Genomic DNA, 23,417 nt, shown 5'->3' with positions numbered 1-23,417 from the left:
AACGTGTATCAATGACCCGATTCTCGTTTGTATTTGCATGCGAGAATAACGGTATTTTTAACGGTAACTTACTTGAGCCAGAACGAGACTTATTTCCTTCCGTTATCTCGTCGATTTGTTGGTTTCCTCGAAGTTTTCTGCTTTTGTTTTTACATCGATACAGTACTTTGGTGCTTCGACAAGCAAGATGGAGGATGATGAGTTTGAAACTTTCGTTTGAGTTGTTTTTTGACAACAAATCGTACGTGGAATCTGAACGATTTACTGAGGAAGCTCTTCGCAATGAACTGTGTATCGCGGTGAAGAAAATGACACAGTTCGTCAAGACAGTGACGGAATTTACGAAAGTGCAGATTGATACAAACAGTTGCTGATCCAGTTTCGTTCGGGAAATGGCAGGCCCAGCAAACATTACCGATAATCTGACTGATGTTGGATACTTTCTCCTGTTTTTGTTTTTTTGCGTAGCAAATGCTCAACTTGCTTGTCGAGGAGATACTGCACAGAAACTGACTCAAATTCAGCGCAAAGCAAGCCAGTGCCGAGACGTAAAAAGTGTGCTGCATGGCGTGTTCAGAAATGGCGACCTGTGGATCTGCATGGAGATCAAAGCTTTCCTCTGTATCGGAAACACCGACAGAATCCAAACTTTGGCCTAGTACCAGCGGAACTACTTGTTGTTGCTAACCAAACTAATAAAGACATTGTCCTCTTTCTTATTTCGAGCCATTGTTATCGTATCAAAGGTTGTTTCTCAAGGAAAAATTCGCTTTCGGTTGTCACCGATCGTTTGATGTGCAACCAGGATGTTGTAAAACCGAGTGAACTTCGGGTGTTCCCGTCATGGCCGAGAGTCTCTTCGGTAGTTTCCGTATGCAAAATTCATAAGCTGAGCATGCGCACTCACAAAGTAAACTGGTTCCCGATTTCGGTTTATGAAACGAACCAATGGATGTCGAGTACCTTCCAAATAAGGACATTTCCGTTCGATTACGATTGCTGCCTTTGCAACGGACAAGTGGCTGAGTGAATGGAACATTCATCAAAACACTGATGTCATGTTATAGGTCAAGAGCTGCTGCGCAGTTTCGTATGTCGTGAATGCACTGTTTTGCTGAGGACAAAGCCGTAACTAGCCTTTGAAATGAGACATTTTTGGCGGGGGAATATCGACTACAGAAGACAATCAATGCCACACATGTTCACATTTTGTCTTTATTGACAGATAAATAGGACACTTTTGACAAAAACACCGACACACATGGATGATAGGTATGTTATGGAAACATAATCCGCTAAAATACCCAAAACAGTGTTTTGAACGATTTGGTCAATTTTGCACTGGCCCACCTGCCCTTAAATAATTATAAGGAACAATATCACAAAGTATGATGTTTGTTGCAAGATGTGAATGATTGATAAGTGCGTCTGCAACATACGAGCCCCACTAATACACAAGCCTCTAAAATTGCAGAACTGGTTCTTTTAAGCATACAAAATAATTTGAATTGCCATTCGAGTTACAGAACGAACTGTACAGATGGATTTCATTTACTTGGGTTGAGACGGAAAACATTGGCACGGCCAATTTGAGAACACGCACAGGGAGACAATTATGGTGGCCGGAAGTATGATATATCTTTGAACAAAGATACCAATTTTGAAATTATACTCACTTTTGGAGCTCATTCCGTCTATTAATTTCACTAGTCATTCTTTGTATTGATCAAAGTGACTTGTATCAAATATAACTCAATAATGGCGCTGGAATGCGAGTTTTTAATGTACAGCGCTCAAATTCAACATGAGCAGCAAGAGAAGCACTAGGCTACGTACCTGCAGAGTGGAAGGCAGGATAGCGATGGTGTGTTCCAGCATGATGAAAACCGGCTGAAATACGAACATCGTGTATTCCTTCACACCATCCGTCAGCTCGCGCATGCGTATCATCATATCCGCCTGTTTGAAGATGCTGACGTCATTTTTGGTCAGTACGAAGCACCTGTCACGAGATCGGTATTTTTCCTTTCTGTTCTAATTCTGTTGTGTTCTAGTTCCAGTGTGTGTGTGTGTGTGTTGTGTGTGTGTGTGTGTGTGTGTGTGTTTGCTTGCCTGCGTGTGTATAGTGCGTGTGCGGGGTGTGTGCATGCTTGCTTGCGTGTGTATAGTGCGTGTGGGTGTGTGCGTTTATGTCGGTAAGAATACTACTACTTCAAACCAGGGGTAAAGTTACATGCAGCACTTGATGTATCATTTTACAAACCAAACTATCAAGGCATCATGCTAGTTGGTATTCAATCAGCGTAACATTGTCATTGTATTGGCCTGAAACGTCAACACGCTTCAACAGGTACTGTTCATGAGTATTCCTGACTCGCTCTTCAATACGACTATTTTCTTTATTGCTGCCTGAGCACTTACCTTTCAAGCAGAACTTTCAACGTGAATTATGTTTTCTTTCCTTTGAAGTTATGCATATCATTCTGCAACATGATTTTTACCTCTCCAATACATGTATCTTTATATCAGAAAAAGATCCCGTATTTTGTTCAACGCTTCTCAAAGAACACTTCATTCACCAAAATAACCTTTCTCGATCATTGGTTCTTCATTTTGAAAACGTTCGCGGTCTGTTAGTTTTTTATATTTGTTTTTCTCTCCAAGGTCTCAGTGCACTTGTTTTTTTGTTGGTAATCACTGTTCCAAAAAATATCGTGCAATTAAGTTTGACCTTCAATGCACATTGCCATGTTTATGTACAATACCTCTGTCTTTTATTCGTTTATTTCCTTCTTCGAATATGTATGTGCTGTTTGAAATATGTGTTTTTGAGACATACAGGCGTGAAGCTACATGCAATCAACTATATAATGAATTTACATCAAAAATGCTGATGTGCCATGCTGTAAAACATGTCAACAAAACAAACACAATAAAAGCATCGCATACAGCAATAAATGTCAATAAACATAACCATATCGTTATTATTATTATCGAGTTTTAAAATGTCGGCACTGCTTTACACTGGTCAGTAACTCGCAACATAAATGTAGGCATGATCCAAACACACACACACATCCACCCACACATACTCGCACACCTGCATTCCCAGACACATATATACCCACCTGCACCCACTCGCACATGTACTCACACGCACCCTATTTCATGTTCACCTTCACTACTGTATTGTCCCTGGGAAATTCGGGTCGCTTCCTCCCAGTGGAAAGCTAGCAGCAACAGAGTCGCGCTACCCAGGTGTCTGCGTGTTTATGTGTATTCAGCCACCTGCACTTATGGCAGAATGACCAAAGTGTTTTACATGCCATTGTGGTGACACGGGGGTGGGACATGGCTTCCGTCTCTGGGTCTGCACATAAAGTTGACCCGTGTCCGTCCCTGCCCGAATTCGAACCTGCGACCTTCCGATCACAAGTCCAGTGCTCTACCAACTGAGCTACCTATATAAACTAACTAAATGTGTACTGAATTACATATTCAAAATGTCCTTATAATTATACATTTCAAAAATGAGGATGAAAGTCGTTTGTTCATTTCAATGCTTGTTAGTGGCAGTCGTGTCCCCGTAAGTAGGCTACAGACAGACAGATCTAGATCTAGTGTCTCGCACTCTTGCACCGTGTCACCTATGCTTACTGTGTGTGCCATAGCGCTCACTTCCCTTTGTTTATCAGACATACATCAAGACATACATCATTTCCTCAGAACACTCTTACCTGGAGGCCAGAACAGAGGTGTTTGTCGCATCAAACTTCACGTCATTGAGGCTCAGCTTGTCCATCAGCTTGAGGTATTGCAGTAGACCTTGCGTGAACTGGACCTTGTCCGCGGCCGCTTCACTGGTGTTTGGATAAAACGGCGAGCGGCTGAACTGGTGAAGCCAACAGCGCAGGAATTTTGAGTTCATCAAAGGGTCTCTCTGGGCCTCGTTGAGAACCTCTCGGAACCTGTCGCCCTCTGTGAGGGGGTAAAGTATGCGCGGGTTATAAGGTTGTTATTGTAAATAGCCTGGAATATTATAAGAGGTTTTCATTTTGGTATTTTGCCCTCATGAGCGTTTGTTTGTGCCCACACAAGCCTGTGTGTGTGTGTGTATGTGTGCGCGCGTGTGTGTGTATGTGCGTGTGGGAAAGTCCCATCATTATGTGTAGCGAACATCTGAGATTATTGTTGATAACGATAGAGTCATTTGAGTTGTGTATTGTGCACGTGATTGTGTTGCATTTATGTAAAGTGTATTTGTTTTTAAATGTGTAGTGTTGCTGTTATTAAGATTATTATATTTAAGATTAATTTAAGGCGTTTACGTTGTGTATTGTTGCTGTTATTAAGATGATTATATTCAAGATTGTGAGGCGTTTATAACTAGTTTAGGATTTGCGCCCTATAAATACCCTTATTACTATTATTATTATAAGGTTCTAAAAGCTGCATACTCGTTTTCGGCTACAAGAACAAGGCGAAGAGGAAGAACAATTACTCTTCCGGCGTAAATCACTATTCAGGCTCTAGACCCGTCCATGCTATTACAAAGGACAGAGGCATCCTGGCTTCCGCTTGAACACATATTAATAATCTACAGCCTTGTTTTTTCTGTGTTTTTGTTTTGTTTTAGTTTTGGAATTGATTCGCCATAAAGCACACAAGCCAATGGTAGTTGTCCTAGGACCTCATATATATACACCTTACGAACACAGTACTTTGACAGTGGGAAAAACAAAGCATCGACTGATCCTGTCCGTATTCGCCGACGCTATGCTAACTTGGTTTTTCTGTCCCCAGAGCTAGTGTCTATTTGGGACATAACGTGGTTAGATGCGAGGATGGCGAGCGCAAAGCTATGCTAACTTGGTTTTTCTGTCCCCAGAGCTAGTGTCTATTTGGGACATAACGTGGTTAGATGCGAGGATGGCGAGCGCAAAGCTATGCTAACTTGGTTTTTCTGTCCCCAGAACTAGTGTCTATTTGGGACATAACGTGGTTAGATGCGAGGATGGCGAGCGCAAAGCTATGCTAACTTGGTTTTTCTGTCCCCAGAGCTAGTGTCTATTTGGGACATAACGTGGTTAGATGCGAGGATGGCGAGCGCAAAGCTATGCTAACTTGGTTTTTCTGTCCCCAGAACTAGTGTCTATTTGGGACATAACGTGGTTAGATGCGAGGATGGCGAGCGCAAAGCTATGCTAACTTGGTTTTTCTGTCCCCAGAGCTAGTGTCTATTTGGGACATAACGTGGTTAGATGCGAGGATGGCGAGCGCAAAGCTATGCTAACTTGGTTTTTCTGTCCCCAGAACTAGTGTCTATTTGGGACATAACGTGGTTAGATGCGAGGATGGCGAGCGCAAAGCTATGCTAACTTGGTTTTTCTGTCCCCAGAGCTAGTGTCTATTTGGGACATAACGTGGTTAGATGCGAGAATGGCGAGCGCAAAGCTATGCTAACTTGGTTTTTCTGTCCCCAGAGCTAGTGTCTATTTGGAACATAACGTGGTTATATGCTAGGGTATTCGCCGACCTAGATTTATTTGTTGAAGTAGAATAGAGGCCGTATGCTAATTCCATATTACTACTCAATTTGACACCACAACTATCGTTGATGGTCAGCGCACAGCACAATGGCCTTGCGCTCGTTCTGTAGTATAGAACTCAGAAGATCAACACTGTGTTCTTCTGAGTTCTTTGGATTTTTACTCCGAAGTTCATTTTATGGTGAGCGTGTTGCGTGTCACACCTATTTTTGAGTTTGTTTAAATTTTCAAGCATTGAAATGAAAACGCGACTTTCTCCCTCGCTTTCAAAGACTTTCAAAGTCGCTTGTTCTTTCCAATGCTTGTTATTCTCTCAGGTGCCAGGAGACATGTTCCGAATAACTCTCACTTACTCTAATACACATGCCGTATGCATTTAGAGCGCGTACTCCATTAGTTTAACAGCGCTCTGCCTCAATCGTTTAAGATTGTCTTTGTTATAAGTTTTAGTTTTGGCAAGTCAAATCATGTGCGTAAGGAGGGACCTCTCCAGACATCAAGCATGACAAATACTTGGAAAATGTGCAGGCAGCACAAAAAAGCAAAGAAACAAATGGTAAGAAAGGCAACCACGCATTACATACCCCTCACCACCACCCCAACACCAACAACAACAATCCGACGGTAAGCAAGCATAATACCTTCAACGCCATAGTTGAGTTCCTTGTCCAACAACAACAACAACAAGTCGCATAACAACAACAACAACAACAACAACAACAACAACAACAACAACAACAACAACAACAACAACAACAAGTCGCATAAGGCGAAAATGCAACATTTAGTCAAGCTGTCGAACTCACAGAATGAAACTGAACGCAATGCAATTTTTCAGCAAGACCGTATACTCGTAGTCCACCGCTCATGGCAAAGGCAGTGAAATTGACAAGAAGAGCGGGGTAGTAGTTGCGCTGAGATTGAGAAGGATTACGCTTTTCTGTACCACTCTTCGTTTTAACTTTCTGAGCGTGTTTTTAATCCAAACATATCATATCTATATGTTTTTGGAATCAGGAACCGACAAGGAATAAGATGAAAGTGTTTTTAAATTGATTTCGAAAATTTAATTTTGATCATATTTTTTATATTTTTAATTTTCAGAGCTTGTTTTTTATCCAAATATAACATATTTATATGTTTTTGGAATCAAGAAATGATGAAAAATAAGATGAACGTAAATTTGGATCGTTTTATAAATTTTTATTTGTTTTTTACAATTTTCAGATTTTTAATGACCAAAGTCATAAATTAATTTTTAAGCCACCAAGCTGAAATGCAATACCGAAGTCTGGCCTTCGTCGAAGATTGCTTGGCCAAAATTCCAATCAATTTGATTGAAAAATGAGGGTGTGACAGTGCCGCCTCAACTTTTACAAAAAGCCGGATATGACGTCATCAAACACATTTATCAAAAAAAAGGGAAAAAACTTCGGGGATATCATACCCAGGAACTCACATGTCAAATTTCATAAAGATCGGTCCAGTAGTTTAGTCTGAATCGCTCTACACACACACACGCACAGACAGACACACAGACACACATACACCACGACCCTCGTCTCGATTCCCCCTCTATGTTAAAACATTTAGTCAAAACTTGACTAAATGTAAAAACAAGTCGCGTAAGGCGAAATTACTACATTTAGTCAAACTGTGGAACTCACAGAATGAAACTGAACGCACTGCATTTTTTCCACAATGACCGTAGTCCGCCGCTTGTGCAAAACGGAGTGAAACTGACGAGCCTGTTCAGCGCGGTAGTGGTTTCGCTGTGCTGCATAGCATGCTTTTCTGTACCTCTCTTCGTTTTAACTTTCTGAGCGTGTTTTTAATCCAAACATATCATATCTATATGTTTTTGGAATCAGGAACCAACAAGGAATAAGATGAAATTGTTTTTAAATCGATTTCGGAAATTTAATTTTGATCATAACTTTTATATTTTTAATTTTCAGAGCTTGTTTTTAATCCGAATATCACATATGTATATGTTTTTGAAATACAAAAATGATGAAGAATAAGATGAACGTAAATGTGGATCGTTTTATTTACAATTTTTTTTTTTTTTTACAATTTTCAGATTTTTAATGACCAAAGTCATTAATTAATTTTTAAGCCACCAAACTGAAATGCAATATCTTCGTCGAAGATTGCTTGGCCGAAATTTCAATCAATTTGATTGAAAAATGAGGGTGTGACAGTGCCGCCTCAACTTTTACACAAAGCCGGATATGACGTCATCAAAGACATTTATCCAAAAAATGAAAAAAACGTATGGGGATATCATACCCAGGAACTCTCATGTCAAATTTCATAAAGATCGGTCCAGTAGTTTACTCTGAATCGCTCTACACACACACACAGACAGACAGACACACACACACATACAACAATCCGACGGTAAGCAGGCATATAACCTTCAGCGCCATAGTTGATTTCCTTGTCCACGACAAAGGCAATGGCCAGACGTTCGCCGTAGTATTCCTGTTCCCAGGTGCTGTACTTGTAGTAGTAGGAGGAACGCAGGACCAAGTCCACATACTTCATGCCTGGCTTCAGCTGGATGGCCCCGTACACAGCAGCTCCAAGGTAGCTCAGGAACGCCATGAGTATTATCACCTGATTATGGGATGCCCAAATGTCGAAATTTTAACTCGCTAGCCGGGCGAGTACCTTCAAGAAAATCACTAGCCCGCCATAAATTTCGCTTGCCCGGTACATACCACGGTTGCTGCATCTGCGGTGTTTATATGGCTTTGAAACTCGACATAGGAACCAAAAGGGTCGTATTTGACCAGATTTTTCACTGGCCAGCCGGTTTTTACAAGCCCGGCGGATTTGTTAATCGCCCCTGGCGATCGGGCGGACGATTCAGCCATCCCTGCTGCGTTGTTTGCATTGTTGACCGAACTATTTTTACACAGATCGAAACAGGCATCAACGAGACCGCATTAGCTGTCAAGGTAAACAATGACTGTCGAGATCTGTGTAAAATGTCACATTTTGATCAACAATGCAAATGACTTTTATAATTTTTATTGATCCAATTAATGAATTGTTCTTATTTTTTACGATCCAACGAATTCAAACATGTATTCCTTTCTAGTCTCATCATATTAAGCCAATTTCCAAACCTGTCTTTCTTTATTAGTATGAAGTGTTTGCTTTATATTTGTCCGCAAAAGCATTGGCATCAGAAAATATTTATCAGCGGCTGTTGATTTCAACGAACAAGATTAAAAAAATCACTGGTAGTGGTACATGCGATACGATTTTCACCGTGTGCCATTGAAAGAACAAACATTAGTTGTGTTGATGTTATTGGGTACAAGATCAAGCTTTGAGGCTATTAAATGAACGCAAGTGTATACTACAACATCAGGGTATTAGCGACAGGAATTAATCTCAATGTAAACAGTAAACAGCTGGTTGCCTGTTAAACAGGCGTTATAAGTTATATGTACTTCAGATGAAGCTTGGTCTTGCGTGCTTGGAGTGTGTTAAGCTTTTGTGTTTGCTTGCATGGAGTATGCTGAGTATGCTATGTTATGTAGATTGTGGGTCTTGTTCATTGTGTATGGTTTTATCATTAGTTATGTTAATTCTAGTTATTGTAAAGCGCATTGAGGATATACATGATTCGAGTCGCTTCATGCACAACCTCACTTCAAGTGAAGGCACAAACAGGCATGCATTTGCCTTAAAAAAAACCATCATGCAACGGATTGCTAACAAAATACAACGGTGGATGCCGGGGGTGGATGGGGGGTAAGAAATAGTTGGCATATGCTCGCTGCGCCGCGCTGGTAAGGACTGACCACAATGTGTTGCTCTCCCGTTCTTATTAGACCCCCGCTGATGCATCACACGTGCAAGCCCCCCGGCAACATGGGCATTGCGGCTGGGCTCTTCTCCTTGACTTTCACAAGTCCTCCTCTCCCCTCTCTTTCTAATTACGGGCCTAAGTGTTGATATCCTGCTTTACTACCCTCTCTTCCCTACCTGCTGACACTGATCCCTTTAGGCCTACCTCAAGTATCTAACATCCTCCTCCTCCACCCGCGGCTAATCTGTCTCGTTTAAATAGAGTTTATCTGACGCTGTCCGCTCTATCTAAACTCACACTTATTGTAAAGCGCATTGAGGATATACATGATTATGCGCTATAGCAAGTGTCCATTATTATTATTATTATTATTATGAACAACCGATCCTGGCAAAAGCTCGACCAATCAATCAACTCCACAACTTTCGGCCCACACAGTCAACCAACAAAGACAACAAAAGAAACCTTGACAATCGGGTTCAAGATGAGTCGTGGCAGAATGTAGCGAGGCAGCTTCTCACATATGCTTTCATCTTCAAAGTTTTTGGTTGGTACTGACCCACCGCAGCAGTAAACCTGAAGGACGAAAGGCAAACTAAACATCACTCGTGGTACATTCTTGCTTCCCACAACGTCATAGACATCTCAATGACAATGTAAACTGGACAAAATCGATGACGCCTCGCTGATCAACTGTTAAGACGTCATTTGCACACCGTTGTTTCTATTGTTATGTTGGTTTTGTTGTATTATTGTTCTGGCCTTGCCGGACAAACCACTGGTAGCTGAGCAGCTCATGAGCTGTTGATTAAAACAATCTGGTTTTTTTAAGCTGCTATGTTTTCCTCTCCAAAAAGGAGCTCAGATATCAAAATGGAAAATGGTAACGCACAAAAAAGAAAAATAGTCATGATTTGAATAGATTGTCTTACCCCTACAGATAGAGAAGACAGGCGATGATTTCACGTAATGACATGGTGTTGATTATGGCTTTGCAATGAATGTACAACGTATCATACCAAGATGAGTACAAGGAGAAGGAGGAACTATCTAATTTATGAAGCTAAAAGACGATGATACCAAAACGTAGTTATACCGACCTTGCAGCAGTTGGCCTTCTGGTTTCTGAAGTATTGTCGCGATTGAGTAGGTCGGCAGGTCAAACAGTGTTTCCCTGCGAACACTCTGTCCCCGTGCAATGACAGGCAGGCCCCAAAAAGTGTGCAGTTAACGATGTACACCGCCAGAACTGCAAAAGCTGAGGCAGACAAACACGCATCAGTACACTCTGTCCATATGCAGTGACATGCAAGATGTGAACAGAGTAAACACATTGATCGTACGTACCCTTTGAAAAATTGGATAATTTTCAATTTCATGACCTTGCTGTGACCTTGACATTTGACATGGGTCGACCAGATTGGGGTCATGTCTAAAGAACAGCAAATCCTAGAACTGTGTCAAGTTTCAAAAGGTTTAGCTTCAAACCCTGATGTTAAGGAATGTTTGTTCAAGGACGTACGGACGGATGAACGGACGGGCGTCCATACTGATGAATACTACTCATCACTGATTGCTTAATAATTAGGTCAGCCACACAAGTAATCCAGAAAATGCGTGATAGCGGTGATGGTAACGGCAATTCACAGAAAAAACAAGACAGGAAAGGACCAACCGACCTTACCCGTGAACAGGCAGAACAATTTAACAGCCAAAAACGACGAGCTAATGCCGATGAGGAAAGCCAGGAAGTCGGTGACTGAGGTAATGGTGATGCCCACACCCGCCTTGGAGAAGGTCAGTCCCAGGCGCTCAGGTGTTCCCACGTTGTACTGGAAGCTTTCACCCCACGCAGACATCATCAGGAACATATCATCCACGCCGATTCCTGTATTCCAAAACATATATTTGAAATACCAAAACATTACCCAAATCTTCATTAGCATGTCGACCATCATGAAGATTTATGTAATGTATTGTTTTGGTCACGTAAAAAAAGCTTTTGCTTGAGTTCGTGTCCTAGCTGCATATTTTGAATTGTTTTATGGCAAGTATTCTGAATACAATTTTGTTTAAAACAAATACGAGAAATCAAAAAACTGTCATTTTTCTACCGATCCTCTGATGGACACGTTTTGGAGTATACTTTCTCAAGTACAGTGGCATGAAGAAAGTAGTGTCTGGGGTTATGCTGTTTAATCTCTGACATGATATTACCTGATAAATGTCCCCGCTTTTGAAACTATTTAAATGGACACACATACGTAGCGCTTGCTTGCAAAAGGTATCCACAGATGGAAGACGATGCACAGTTTGACTGAATTCTTTAGGGGTTCTGTGCACATCTTTACAGTAGGAAGACAAGCTTACAGACCTTGTTCTAGGCAGGTTATAACCTTTAGCGACATTGGTCAGTTGTGTTAATTTTGTTAAAGTATTTTTCACCCACCAGACAGGCGAAAGTGAGAAAATTCTACAATTAGTGGGGTCTGTGTGTTGTTGCTTTTGTTCAGGATGCTTCAATAAACAGATGGACAAAACGTGAGAGAATCATACAATTACTGGCGCTGTGGGCCTTTTTTCTCAGTATTTGTCCCCAAACAGATCTCTGGACAAAGATAACTTTAGAGAATCACACAGTAACTCACCAAGAACAAGGTAGGGCATGATGCCCACAAAGTTGACATATTCGGTGCCGCAGAGAGAAAGCAGGCCCAAGGATGCCACGATGCCAAGAAATGCCGCCAGCACCCCTCCACAGGCCAGCAGAGCTCGGGTTGATACCTGTTGGGTACAGTTCAGGCCTGCTCGTTTCAAATTCGGGCTTAAAGCTTGACACAGTTTCAGCGTTCCACATCTACTGGTTTATTATGTACGTATACCTCCTGATGCAAGAAACTACTGGACACAGCTTAGTCAAGATAGTATGAATATACACAAATATCGTACACATTGGTTTTGGGTGGTATCAACCCATGCAACTTGCAAGGTCTCTGCTAGGGTTCGGTATGGAGCTGCGAGACACCTTCTCCAGACAAAGGTACGATTCCCAAAATTCCCGATCTCTGCGCCATCATGGTAGAGCTGGAATATGTGTCACATTGAGTGTCATAATTCCCTTCAGAAAACAAGTACTTTGCACAGATTTGTCTGAAGAAATAACTAATGACCAAAGTCTCTTTCATGGTTTGTTGTTTGTGGGCGTATACTAACAGCAATAACTGGAGAAAAAAAAAAACCTCCATGTTTTCTTGACTTTTACTAGTACTTTTAAAGCCGACATACATCACATCTCCCTGTTTAATAAAGGGTCATGTTGACAGATTATCAAACCCTTAAAGTGTTCAAAGTTTCAAAGCTCTAGCTTCAAAAACACCTGAAATAACGTCGATGTTATGTTATTTTGAATCCAACCCCCTGTGACCCTAAAACTTGACGAGGGTCAATCAAAGTTCAAACTTAGGTGAAGTCGGAAGATTATCAAACCCTAGAAGTGTGCAAGGTTTCAAAGCTCTAGCTTCAAAAACATCCGAGATAACCTCAACGTTAAGTTTGTATGAAACGAACATGACACCGCTGTGACCCCAAAATTTAACGAGGGTCAACCAAACTAGGGTTACTTTGTAAGATTATCTAACCCTAAAGGTGTGCACAGTTTCAGAGGTCTAGCTTCAAAACCATCCGAGATAACCTCAACGTTAAGTTGTTTGTCCACGGACGGACAGCCATCCGACTGTCTGGACATACGGACGGACACATATGGTCACGGCTCAGAAATGGCGTCGAACTCCACCCTTACCCCATTCAAACGCCCCACACGCTCAGTTGTGGTTTATTCTACCTTTGAAAGTACTGACACGGGGTGCAGATGTTCTGCGCGAAGTTAGAATCCGGTTTCATTCTAGAATGGACCGGGTCCAGGTTGGAATTCTAACCCTGCGCAAGTACAGGGGTGCCATTCTAGAATGAAACCCTTGTTGCTGGTCCATTCTAGAATCGGCCGTGCGCAAGGTTGGAATTTGGGTCCAAGTTGGAATAGTCATTTCAGTTAGACTATCACACAGCCAAAGCCACAAATGTGGATTTTCTGTTTGTTTTTGTTTTTTTGTGTGTTTGGTTGGGGTTTTTTTTCGGTTTTTTTTTACACTTTACTCAAAGACATCGTGAATTGGGATTGTGATGTTCTGAAAGTGATTACGATTTTGAGAGACACTCAGCACTGATCGCTACGAACGGAAATTTCCGGACTGACAGTGTTTTGCCGATCTCGCTTGTAACTTTTAATCTTATTCATATACATGAAGTTGGTCTTCTGAATTGTGAAGATAAAGTCGTAAAGTCTTTAGCTTTGTATCGATATATAATATGACTATATAGTTTGAGCGAGGGAAAGGCTTTTTTTTTATTTTTTTTTTATTTTTAAAACTAGCTTTAACGTTCTATCAGGCATGCGCCTCTTAAGAACGGTGCTGCTTTGACCACAAGAATCGCAGCCATAGCAAACCCCTCGTTATGAGCGCCGACCACAACGAAAGCAATTGGCTGCGGTGGGCCCCACAAAAATCGGCAAAGGCGAGGCTAGTTTCTGTAGAAAATCGTCTCTGTTTTCTCCAAAATGACATATCATCCCATAACTGGCGTTTGTATTTCGACATAAGATCTTGTGGCATCTAATCATCGATTTCATTCTTTCATTTGATTCATTTGTGAACGCTGAGCTTCGAGTATTTATGCTTTTCAGGGAAATTTTTTGAAAATTCTGACTTTCCACAGTTATTACGGAAAATCAAGCTTGTCAATCAAGATGCTGTGAATTGGAATGTCATTACTAATCATTAGTTGACCTCTGGCTCAAGTGGTGTCATCTTGCTACACGGTTGAATTGCAATTCGTCAATCTCTGCCGTCACTGGGCACTGAGAACGTCAGGAGCCTGTATTTTTTTCAAGGGCAATTAGAGGTTATTTGAAAGTATGACATGGTATAATGTTGTGATTTTGGAGAGAAAAATTAATTGACTGTCATTGCAATGAGGCTTGGTCAGAAATAAAGGGTATTCACTGATTTTAAGCTACAATTCAGTTGCTTGGAAATGACAGACCTCCAATCCATTTGTAAATCAAGTGAACTCTCTTGAATGATTGGTACTTCCTCTACAAATAAATGTGCACCAGGATATAATTCTTGGAACTTTGTTCTTTTGTGTAGTAGTAATGCAGGGTTGTAGGAGTTTGAAACGTGGGCATATCACAGTTTGGAAGGTAGGGATTCTGATAGATTAAATAAAAACTGTCAAACTTTTAGGCATGGAATTCCCCTTTGAGAGTATTTGTTGTGGTAGTACTACTACTATGAATTGCTTTCAATGTTTTCCCATAATATTATAAAACCAGACAAAAGTTGTTGTTGATTTCTGTTTTTGTTAATGTCAACTTTTTTTAAACCTGTGACAACAGCTCTATAACTCACTCTGTCCTTCTGTTGGTCTGTCTGTCGGTTAGTCGGTCTGACCGTCTGTCTGTCTGTCTGTCAAAAAAATTGTCAAAAAAACGGACATTTCCGAGAGGGAGACAGCGCTGACATTGCAAGCGGCCGCAACCGGCTCTCATCACAAAAACAACTGCCCTGCAAACATTACCGCCCTGGTAGTCCCCCTTGCTATGGTCTGCCTTTGTTTATTGCGTACTCAGGAGTGTCAACTTTCTTGACATGACATGACATCGCAAGATCGCCAAAGGATTTTTTTCAGGGGTAGACAAATCAGCCCCATTTTATCAAAGGGAAGGTGCAGGTGGAGATAATTCAAGGGAAGACAACTCTGTCTTACCTACAAACATTACGGCCCCCTTTATTCAAGGGTTTCATTCTAGAATGGCACCCCTGTACTTGCGCAGGGTTAGAATTCCAACCTGGACCCGGTCCATTCTAGAATGAAACCGGATTCTAACTTCGCGCAGAACACAGATATGAATAAAGTTACTATTCTGGTAGAAACCGAAAGGTTTCATGACTTTGTTTTCGAGCAAGGCGCAATAGTAGAGTGAATTTACGTCGATTTTCGGGCCGGAAGTTGGGACACTTTTTTTACTTGGTGTCGAAACGTCGTATTTGCGCGTCCTACACACACTGCTTGGATAAGAACTTGACGAAGATGGAAAAAGAAGGTGTTAGTTATTGTTTACATACTGCACGATAACCAGTACCTCACTCCAACAGTCGGCTGAGATCAAGTTTAGATGCAACGGTGAGTGTGTTACTTTTCGTGTTAGGAGTCACGTAGGCAGTTTTGGCTTTTGCCGCGCTTTTAATAATGATGACAGACGTTGAACTAAGCGATAAACTTGGACAAGAAAGAACAATCTACTACCACAAAAAAAATTATGCACAAACACAGAAGACAAAGCAATGAAAACAAGAGGCGAAGCTTTCAAGGCTCACGTAAGAAATCGACAAACAGTAACACAAACTCAATCACTCTGTCACACACACACACACACACACACACACACACCTAAAGTGTGGATGGTTACCTAAGAGGCGGCACTGGGTGCAGTGCCTTTCTAGTGCACTTGCACTACAACAGCACTGGGTGCAGTACTCGCTCCGGCATCGAAGAATTTTGCACTAAAAAAGGCACAAAATTTGACCTATTTCGTCGCCTATAGAGGACGGACAGAATGTCATTTTGAACATTGTTATGACATTCTTTCCGTCAAAAAAAGTCAATTTAACGGTGTTAAATGAAGCGACCATCCACACAATTAGGTTGCCATCCAGAGTTTAGGTTGGTTGCCTTATGGTGATTTAGGCAACCAAACCTGTGGAAACGGGGGTACACACACACACACACACACACACACACACACACACACACACACACACACACACACACAGTAAGCATAGGTGAAACTATGCAAGAAAGCGAGACCCTGGATCTGCCAAGAAGTCTCGGCCCGCTCACAATAACAATGACCGAGACTTTCAGTAATTCCTTTGCGTGACGTCTAACCCTCTTACGTCATAATGTGACGTCTTCAAATAGTTTCTATCACACACGTCGAACACTTTTGACCGAGACTGACGTAATCCATAGACTCGGAAATGTTAAAGTTTCTACCACAGACATACACACATACATACATACGCACGCACGCACGCACGCACAGACAGACAAAGTTTATCATCGCATAGGCTACACTTACGTGAGCCAATAAGTCTCAAGTTCGTTGTTGTGTACTATCGTGTTACCGCAAAAAGTAACAACGTAAATCAAAGTTATTTATCGACATGTTCCTGACTTCCAACGGTGGAAACAACTGTTCTATCGTCTGCTACAAAGTTGCATTCACTGTCTCGAACTCAGAACTCAGTGTGGCATGGAGGACATGGACGATAATGGCCAAGTTAAGAACCACTGGTTTTTCGTTGTCTGTAACACACTCACCTGCAGTTTGAAACACTGTTATTTTCACTAAATAACAACTTACTTCCTTTTTTTTCATCTGAAAGTTAGAAGTGTTATTGTGATTTGTTTTGATAAAATTTGCATTTTCTTAGGACAAAGATTTTTCTTTATTTTGATTTTTAAAGACATCTGTTTGAGACGATTCAACCAATTTCCCAAGTTATTCAGCTTTCATGTCGTTGCATGTGTTTTTTCTGGCCTTTTCTATAGTCTTTCCATACAGTTCACCTTGTGCTTTGTTTTCATGCCATTTTAATGAAATAAATGACTGGAAAAAGAAATATGTTTTTTTACGTTGTGTGTGTTACTCACACCACTCGCACATCGTGAGAGGTAACACACTCCAATAGTTTGTACAGTTATCTTGAAAATTATTTAAATCTTGCTGGAACAAAGTAAGGAATGAATCAAGTAAACAGAAAATGATGTCTGCGTTTATTGTTTTGAATTAGAGGTTTGTTTTTTAGGAACAGTGTTCAGTGTGTTACTCACACCACTCGCACATCGTGAGAGGTAACACACTCCAATAGTTTGTACAGTTATCTTGAAAATTATTTAAATCTTGCTGGAACAAAGTAAGGAATGAATCAAGTAAACAGAAAATGATGTCTGTGTTTATTGTTTTGAATTAGAGTGGTTTTTTTTAGGAACAGTGGTGAGTGTGTTACTCACACCACTCGCACATCGTGAGAGGTAACACACTCCAATAGTTTGTACAGTTATCTTAAAAATTATTTAAATCTTGCTGGAACAAAGTAAGGAATGAATCAAGTAAACAGAAAATGATGTCTGCGTTTATTGTTTTGAATTAGAGGTTTGTTTTTTAGGAACAGTGTTCAGTGTGTTACTCACACCACTCGCAAATCGTGAGAGGTAACACACTCCAATACAGTTATCTTGTTCTGATTTGATTTTTTTTGCAGACTGTCCGTATGAAGTGTGTGGAACTAAGAATAGATTGACTGCTGAAACAGTAATCTTTTCAGTTCTTTGAGAACTTGTTTGATCGTTGTTTTGTTTATTGGTGTTCCTGTAACACACACACTTTCCTAGGGTACCTAGATATGCAGATTATTGCTGTCGGGGAATGTGGCAACAATAGTTTCAATAGTTGTGGAGCAACCATGGACTGTCATTCTTACAATTAATTTCACAATTAACTGAATGCACTGAATAGGAACAACGTTTTGTTCATGTTATGACAGTGTTTTGTAACACACTCATTGGCGAATAAACAGCATTTTTCTTGATAACTTCAAAATCCGCCTTCAACCTAAGATTGTTTTGTTGGGTTTATCAAGTTTTTTTGTACAGTGTATTGTTTTCATTACCAAGTGGATGGATATATGCTTTACTAGATGATTACCGGCTTCGCCGGGAAGAAGTAGAGCCGAATACCCGGCCGTCGCCGGGGACCCGGCTTTGCCGGGTGTACGCCGGCTTCGCCGGCGCACGAAGGATGGGAGATCTAAAAATAGTGACGTGCAGTGACCTTCTAAATATAGTAACGTACAAACGGGAATATGGATTGACGCCACACGAAGGAAGGGAGATAAACGCAAAACACTGGAGAAGATAAGGAAGAGTTACTGGGAATGGTGAAATAAACAGAAAAACGAAAATCGGTTCAGCGCTGCGCGCTGAGAGCACGTGTTGAAATATCTCATCGATCAGGTTGTGTCCGGGGTCTCTGTGAATAAGCCCACCAAATTTGAAGCACATCCATCGAGAACTTTGGCCGTGCATCGCGAAGACACAGACAAGATTTACCAGTCAAACCAGGAAAAAGCCAACGTTCTGAACAATTTTTTCATACATAATTCCGTTCTTGAAACCCCAGACGACAATTTGCCTCAAGCTGATTTTTTAGACAGCGAACTTAATGAGATTTATCTTACAGTCGATGAGGTTAAAGAGGTTATTAAACACCTTGATACAGGTAAAGCCACTGGTCCGGATCTTATTCACAATAGACTTCTAGTTGCTGCTGTTGACGCCATAGCAGAACCCCTGACATATTTGTTTAATAGAAGCCTTAGAGAAGGTATATATCCTAGTTTGTGGAAGACGGCTCATGTCACTCCTATTTACAAAGCCGGCCCAGCCGATTGTTGTAACAATTATCGACCAATTTCATTATTAAGTTGTGTTGGGAAGGTAATGGAGCGATGTGTCCACAGCCATGTTTACACCTTCTTACAGCGAAATAATATATTATCACCTGCACAGTCAGGATTTATTTCTGGTGACTCTACCATCTGTCAGCTGGCTTCGATTTGTGACGAGTTTTGTGTAAATTACGATATGGGAATTACCACTCAAGCTGTTTTTTGTGATGTGTCAAAAGCATTTGAAAAAGTTTGGCATAAAGGGTTATTATATAAACTGGAACTAGCAGGAATAAGAGGACAATTTAGGATTATTTAACAAATCGCCATCAGGCTGTTGTTATTAAGGGTGCTAAGTCTGCATTAAAATGTATCCCGGCAGGTGTTCCACAAGGCTCTGTTCTTGGCCCCTTGTTATTCCTGATATATATTAATGACATTGTGAATGATATTGAATCTGTTATAAAGTTGTTTGCTGATGACACGAGCATGTCCATGTCCTTAGAAGATCCAATTAGACGAGCGCAGACTTTGAACGCAGACCTAAATAAAATTAGTACCTGGGCAAAACAGTGGAAAGTTAAATTTAACGAAGCAAAAACGGAATTGTTAGACATAAAACGTGATAATATACCAACCGAACCAATCATTTTTAATAATATTGTTTTGGAAAACGTGAACCAACATAAACATCTTGGCGTAATTTTGCAGAATAATTGTAAATGGGACTTCCAAGTGAGAAGCATCGTAAAAAAGGTCACCCTCTTAATTAATTGCTTAAGATATTACAAATACAGATTAAATCGTAAAAGTCTGGAAACTATGTACAAATCCTTTGTTCTTCCACATTTTGACTATGCAGACATCCTATGGGACAACTGCACCGAGTACTGGTCAACTGCACTGGAAAAATTACATTTGGAAGCCATTCGGACTATAATCGGTGGTGTACGCGGCACCAGCCACGAAAAGCTGTATAAAGAAAGCGGATTTTGTAACCTAAAAGAAAGACGGAGCAGACACAAACTAATTTTATATTACAAGATGGTATTTGGCAAATGTCCTCATTACTTACCACAACTTTTGCCACCTTTAACTTCTGATGTTAACCCCTATCACCGAAGAAGACCATCAGAAAGAAGAGTTCCCACTTGCAAAACTGAATTATACCGTCGATCTTTTATACCATCTACCACTGTCCTTTGGAACAACTTGCCAGACAACATCAAAACAACTAACTCAATCAGCGAATTCAAACACTATCTAACTATTCCTGATTATAACGTACCTGCCTATTACTACTGTGGTAAACGATTGGAAGAGATTCATCACTGCAGAATGCGCCTAAACATGAGTAACTTGAACTCTGACCTGTGCAAACGCCACTTACAGGATAATCCGCAGTGCGCTTGCGGCTACCTGCACGAAACAGCTGACCATTACTTGACACATTGCCCTCTGTACGTAGACGCTCGCCTATCTACAATAAATGCACTACCTGTACATTACAGACATGTTGAAATATTGTTAAATGGTAGCGAAAACCTTTCTCTTCGCACCAACAAGCTTATTTTTGAAAGTGTCCAATCGTTTATCTGTAAATCTGGTCGTTTTTGTTAATTTGACTCAGTACGCATATCCATGCCATGTATTCTATATACATTTTTCAATTATATATTCAGCGAACTACTGCTTATTTGCCACTGGATTACAGTTTACAATGTACTATGTATATTCTTTTTGTATGCGCTAACCACCTTCATCTTTTATATGTACCTACCATTCTTTCGTCCCACCTCCACCCTCCCCCTCTTCCTCCTGCTAGCTTTCTCTTGTTCTTTTTGGTTTGCTTCAACTATGCTGTTTACCTAGATAGTTCCATTAGTTTATAAGTAATGTTTGTCCGACATCATACATTTTTGTTAATTTGTAACTACGTAGGGCGCGTAATATAAGCGTTCCCTTGAGTTCGTGTCCCTATTGTTTATCGTTGTATTGTTGTACCATGTTTGATTTAATAAAACATTGTTTAAACCAAGACACAGACACACAGACACAAGTCGTATATATATATAGATACCTTACAAAATAATGTGAAGTAAGACTTTTTTGGTGAAATGTAACACACTCAGTGTTAAAAGTGAGAAAATCTTCTCTGTATTGTGAATTGGAGCATGGTAGAAGTCATAAGACATCATTGTTAGGTTGTTATGGTTTTGCTCTTTCATTTTTCATTCTTTTGCATGCATTTTTCATGTGAATATCTTGACAGTGTCCTAAAGTTTGATTTTTTTGGTGAAATGTAACACACTCATTGGAAACTTTTAGGAATGACTTGACAGATAACAGATAATGGGAATAACGGGTCCGGTATCATTGATGCATTTCAACTCTTTACTATTATGTACTTGTTTCTCTTCCCATTACATGTATTTCTAAGGTTTTGTGTGTAAAATAAATAGGAATTTCGCAGTTTTGAATGTCTGTGTTGTGAGACACAGAAAGTTGATTTTTGTTTGAATACATTTTGACATCTTGTTCTGATTTGATTTTTTTTTGCAGACTGTCCGTATGAAGTGTATGGAACTAAGAATAGATTGACTGCTGAAACAGTAATCTTTTCAGTTCTTTGAGTACTTGTTTGATCGTTGTTTTGTTTATTGGTGTTCATGTAACACACACACTTTCCTAGGGTACCTAGATATGCAGATTATTGCTGTCGGAATGTGGCAACAATAGTTTCAATAGTTGTGTAGCAACCATGGTGTCATTCTTACAATTAATTTCACAATTAACTGAATGCACTGAATATGAACAACGTTTTGTTCATGTTATGACAGTGTTTTGTAACACACTCATTGGCGAATAAACAGCATTTTTCTTGATAACTTCAAAATCCGCCTTCAACCTGAAGATTTTATGTTGGGTTTATCAAGTTTTTTTGTACAATGTATTGTTTTCAATACCAAGTGGATGGATATATGCTTTATACCTTACAAAATAATGTGAAGTAAGACTTTTTTGGTGAAATGTAACACACTCAGTGTCAAAAGTGAGAAAATCTTCTCTATATTGTGAATTGGAGCATGGTAAAAGTCATAAGACATCATTGTTAGGTTGTTATAGTTTTGCTCTTTCATTCTTTTGCATGCATTTTTCATGTGAATATCTTGACACTGACAGTGTCCTAAAGTTTGATTTTTTGTGTGAAATGTAACACACTCATTGGAAACTTTTAGGAATGACTTGACAGATAACTGATAATGGGAATAACTGGTCCGGTATCATTGCTGCATTTCAACTCTTTACTATTATGTACTTGTTTCTCTTCCCATTACATGTATTTCTAAGGTTTTGTGTGTAAAATAAATAGGAATTTCGCAGTTTTGAATGTCTGTGTTGTGAGACACAGAAAGTTGATTTTTGTTTGAATACATTTTGACATCTTGTTCTGATTTGATTTTTTTTGCAGACTGTCCGTATGAAGTGTGTGGAACTGAGAATAGATTGACTGCTGAAACAGTAATCTTTTCAGTTCTTTGAGTACTTGTTTGATCGTTGTTTTGTTTATTGGTGTTCATGTAACACACACATATTCCTAGGGTACCTAGATATGCAGATTATTGCTGTCGGGGAATGTCTTTTTTTCACAAATGAAGATCAAGGTAGATACTAAATAATGCAGTTAACTTTTATTGTGTAATAGGTTTACTGTTAACTGTATATTAGAAAACAATGTGTGACACGGTGTTATGTAACACACTCCAGTTAAAATCTAAAATGCAACTCATTCTGCAGTAATTGATGAAAATACAGTGTTACTGCCCAGACACAACTAAACACATAAACAGTTTTGCTGGACCCCAAAACGGAAAGTAATCCAAGAGTTTGTATTTGTGACTCAAGTGTCCCACAAATTCGACACCTTTTCTGAGCCATGACCATATATATATGAATCCTAATACTCACCAGTTACTCAGGTGAGTCAAAAATCCACTCGTGCAAAAACGCGAGTGTATGTGGGAGTTTCAGTCCATTAACACAGAAGAAGAAGAAGAAGAAGAAGAAGAAGAAGAAGAAGAAGAAGAAGAAGTACCGTACCACGTCGCCTCCCGTGGATACCAGGATGGAGTAGGAACTCATCAGCAAGATGGTAAGGCCGAAGTAAATGGCGTCTCCAGAAGTCCCCTCTAGTAGCTCCTGGCGCACAACAAAATAAAACAAGAAGGGCAAAGCCCACACGACTCACATGCTGAACAGAACTTGATCTTTCTTTCAGAATAATTTTACAATACAAGAAGAGCAAACGCTCGATCGAGTCACTTTCGCAGTTCTGAATATTATGACCTTGAAAAAGGTCAAAGGTCACCAAAGCAGACGTCAAAGTGTAGAGGTCACTGGGAGTCACGTTCACATAAAATTTGAGCCCGGTCACTTTTATAGTTTCCGAGAAAAGCCCAACGTTAA

At 40.2% G+C, this 23,417-nt stretch overlaps 1 protein-coding gene across 1 annotated transcript in view; it reads right to left on the bottom strand.

The window, feature by feature from the left end:
- Window positions 1-23,417, bottom strand: part of LOC138953501 (patched domain-containing protein 3-like) — a 74,517-nt gene that overhangs the window by 15,707 nt on the left and 35,393 nt on the right. Inside the window, exons 6-13 of the mRNA XM_070325339.1 lie at window positions 23,052-23,150; window positions 12,027-12,162; window positions 11,063-11,266; window positions 10,479-10,636; window positions 9,844-9,954; window positions 7,970-8,171; window positions 3,738-3,978; window positions 1,837-2,002 (exon numbers count right to left, since the gene is read on the bottom strand). Coding sequence (XP_070181440.1) covers window positions 1,837-2,002; window positions 3,738-3,978; window positions 7,970-8,171; window positions 9,844-9,954; window positions 10,479-10,636; window positions 11,063-11,266; window positions 12,027-12,162; window positions 23,052-23,150 — 1,317 coding nt within the window. The remainder of the gene's footprint in view (window positions 1-1,836; window positions 2,003-3,737; window positions 3,979-7,969; window positions 8,172-9,843; window positions 9,955-10,478; window positions 10,637-11,062; window positions 11,267-12,026; window positions 12,163-23,051; window positions 23,151-23,417) is intronic.

This window comes from Littorina saxatilis, linkage group LG17 (assembly GCF_037325665.1).
Source record: "Littorina saxatilis isolate snail1 linkage group LG17, US_GU_Lsax_2.0, whole genome shotgun sequence".
NCBI lineage: Eukaryota > Metazoa > Mollusca > Gastropoda > Littorinimorpha > Littorinidae > Littorina > Littorina saxatilis.
This window is presented reverse-complemented; position numbering and strand designations above follow the sequence as displayed.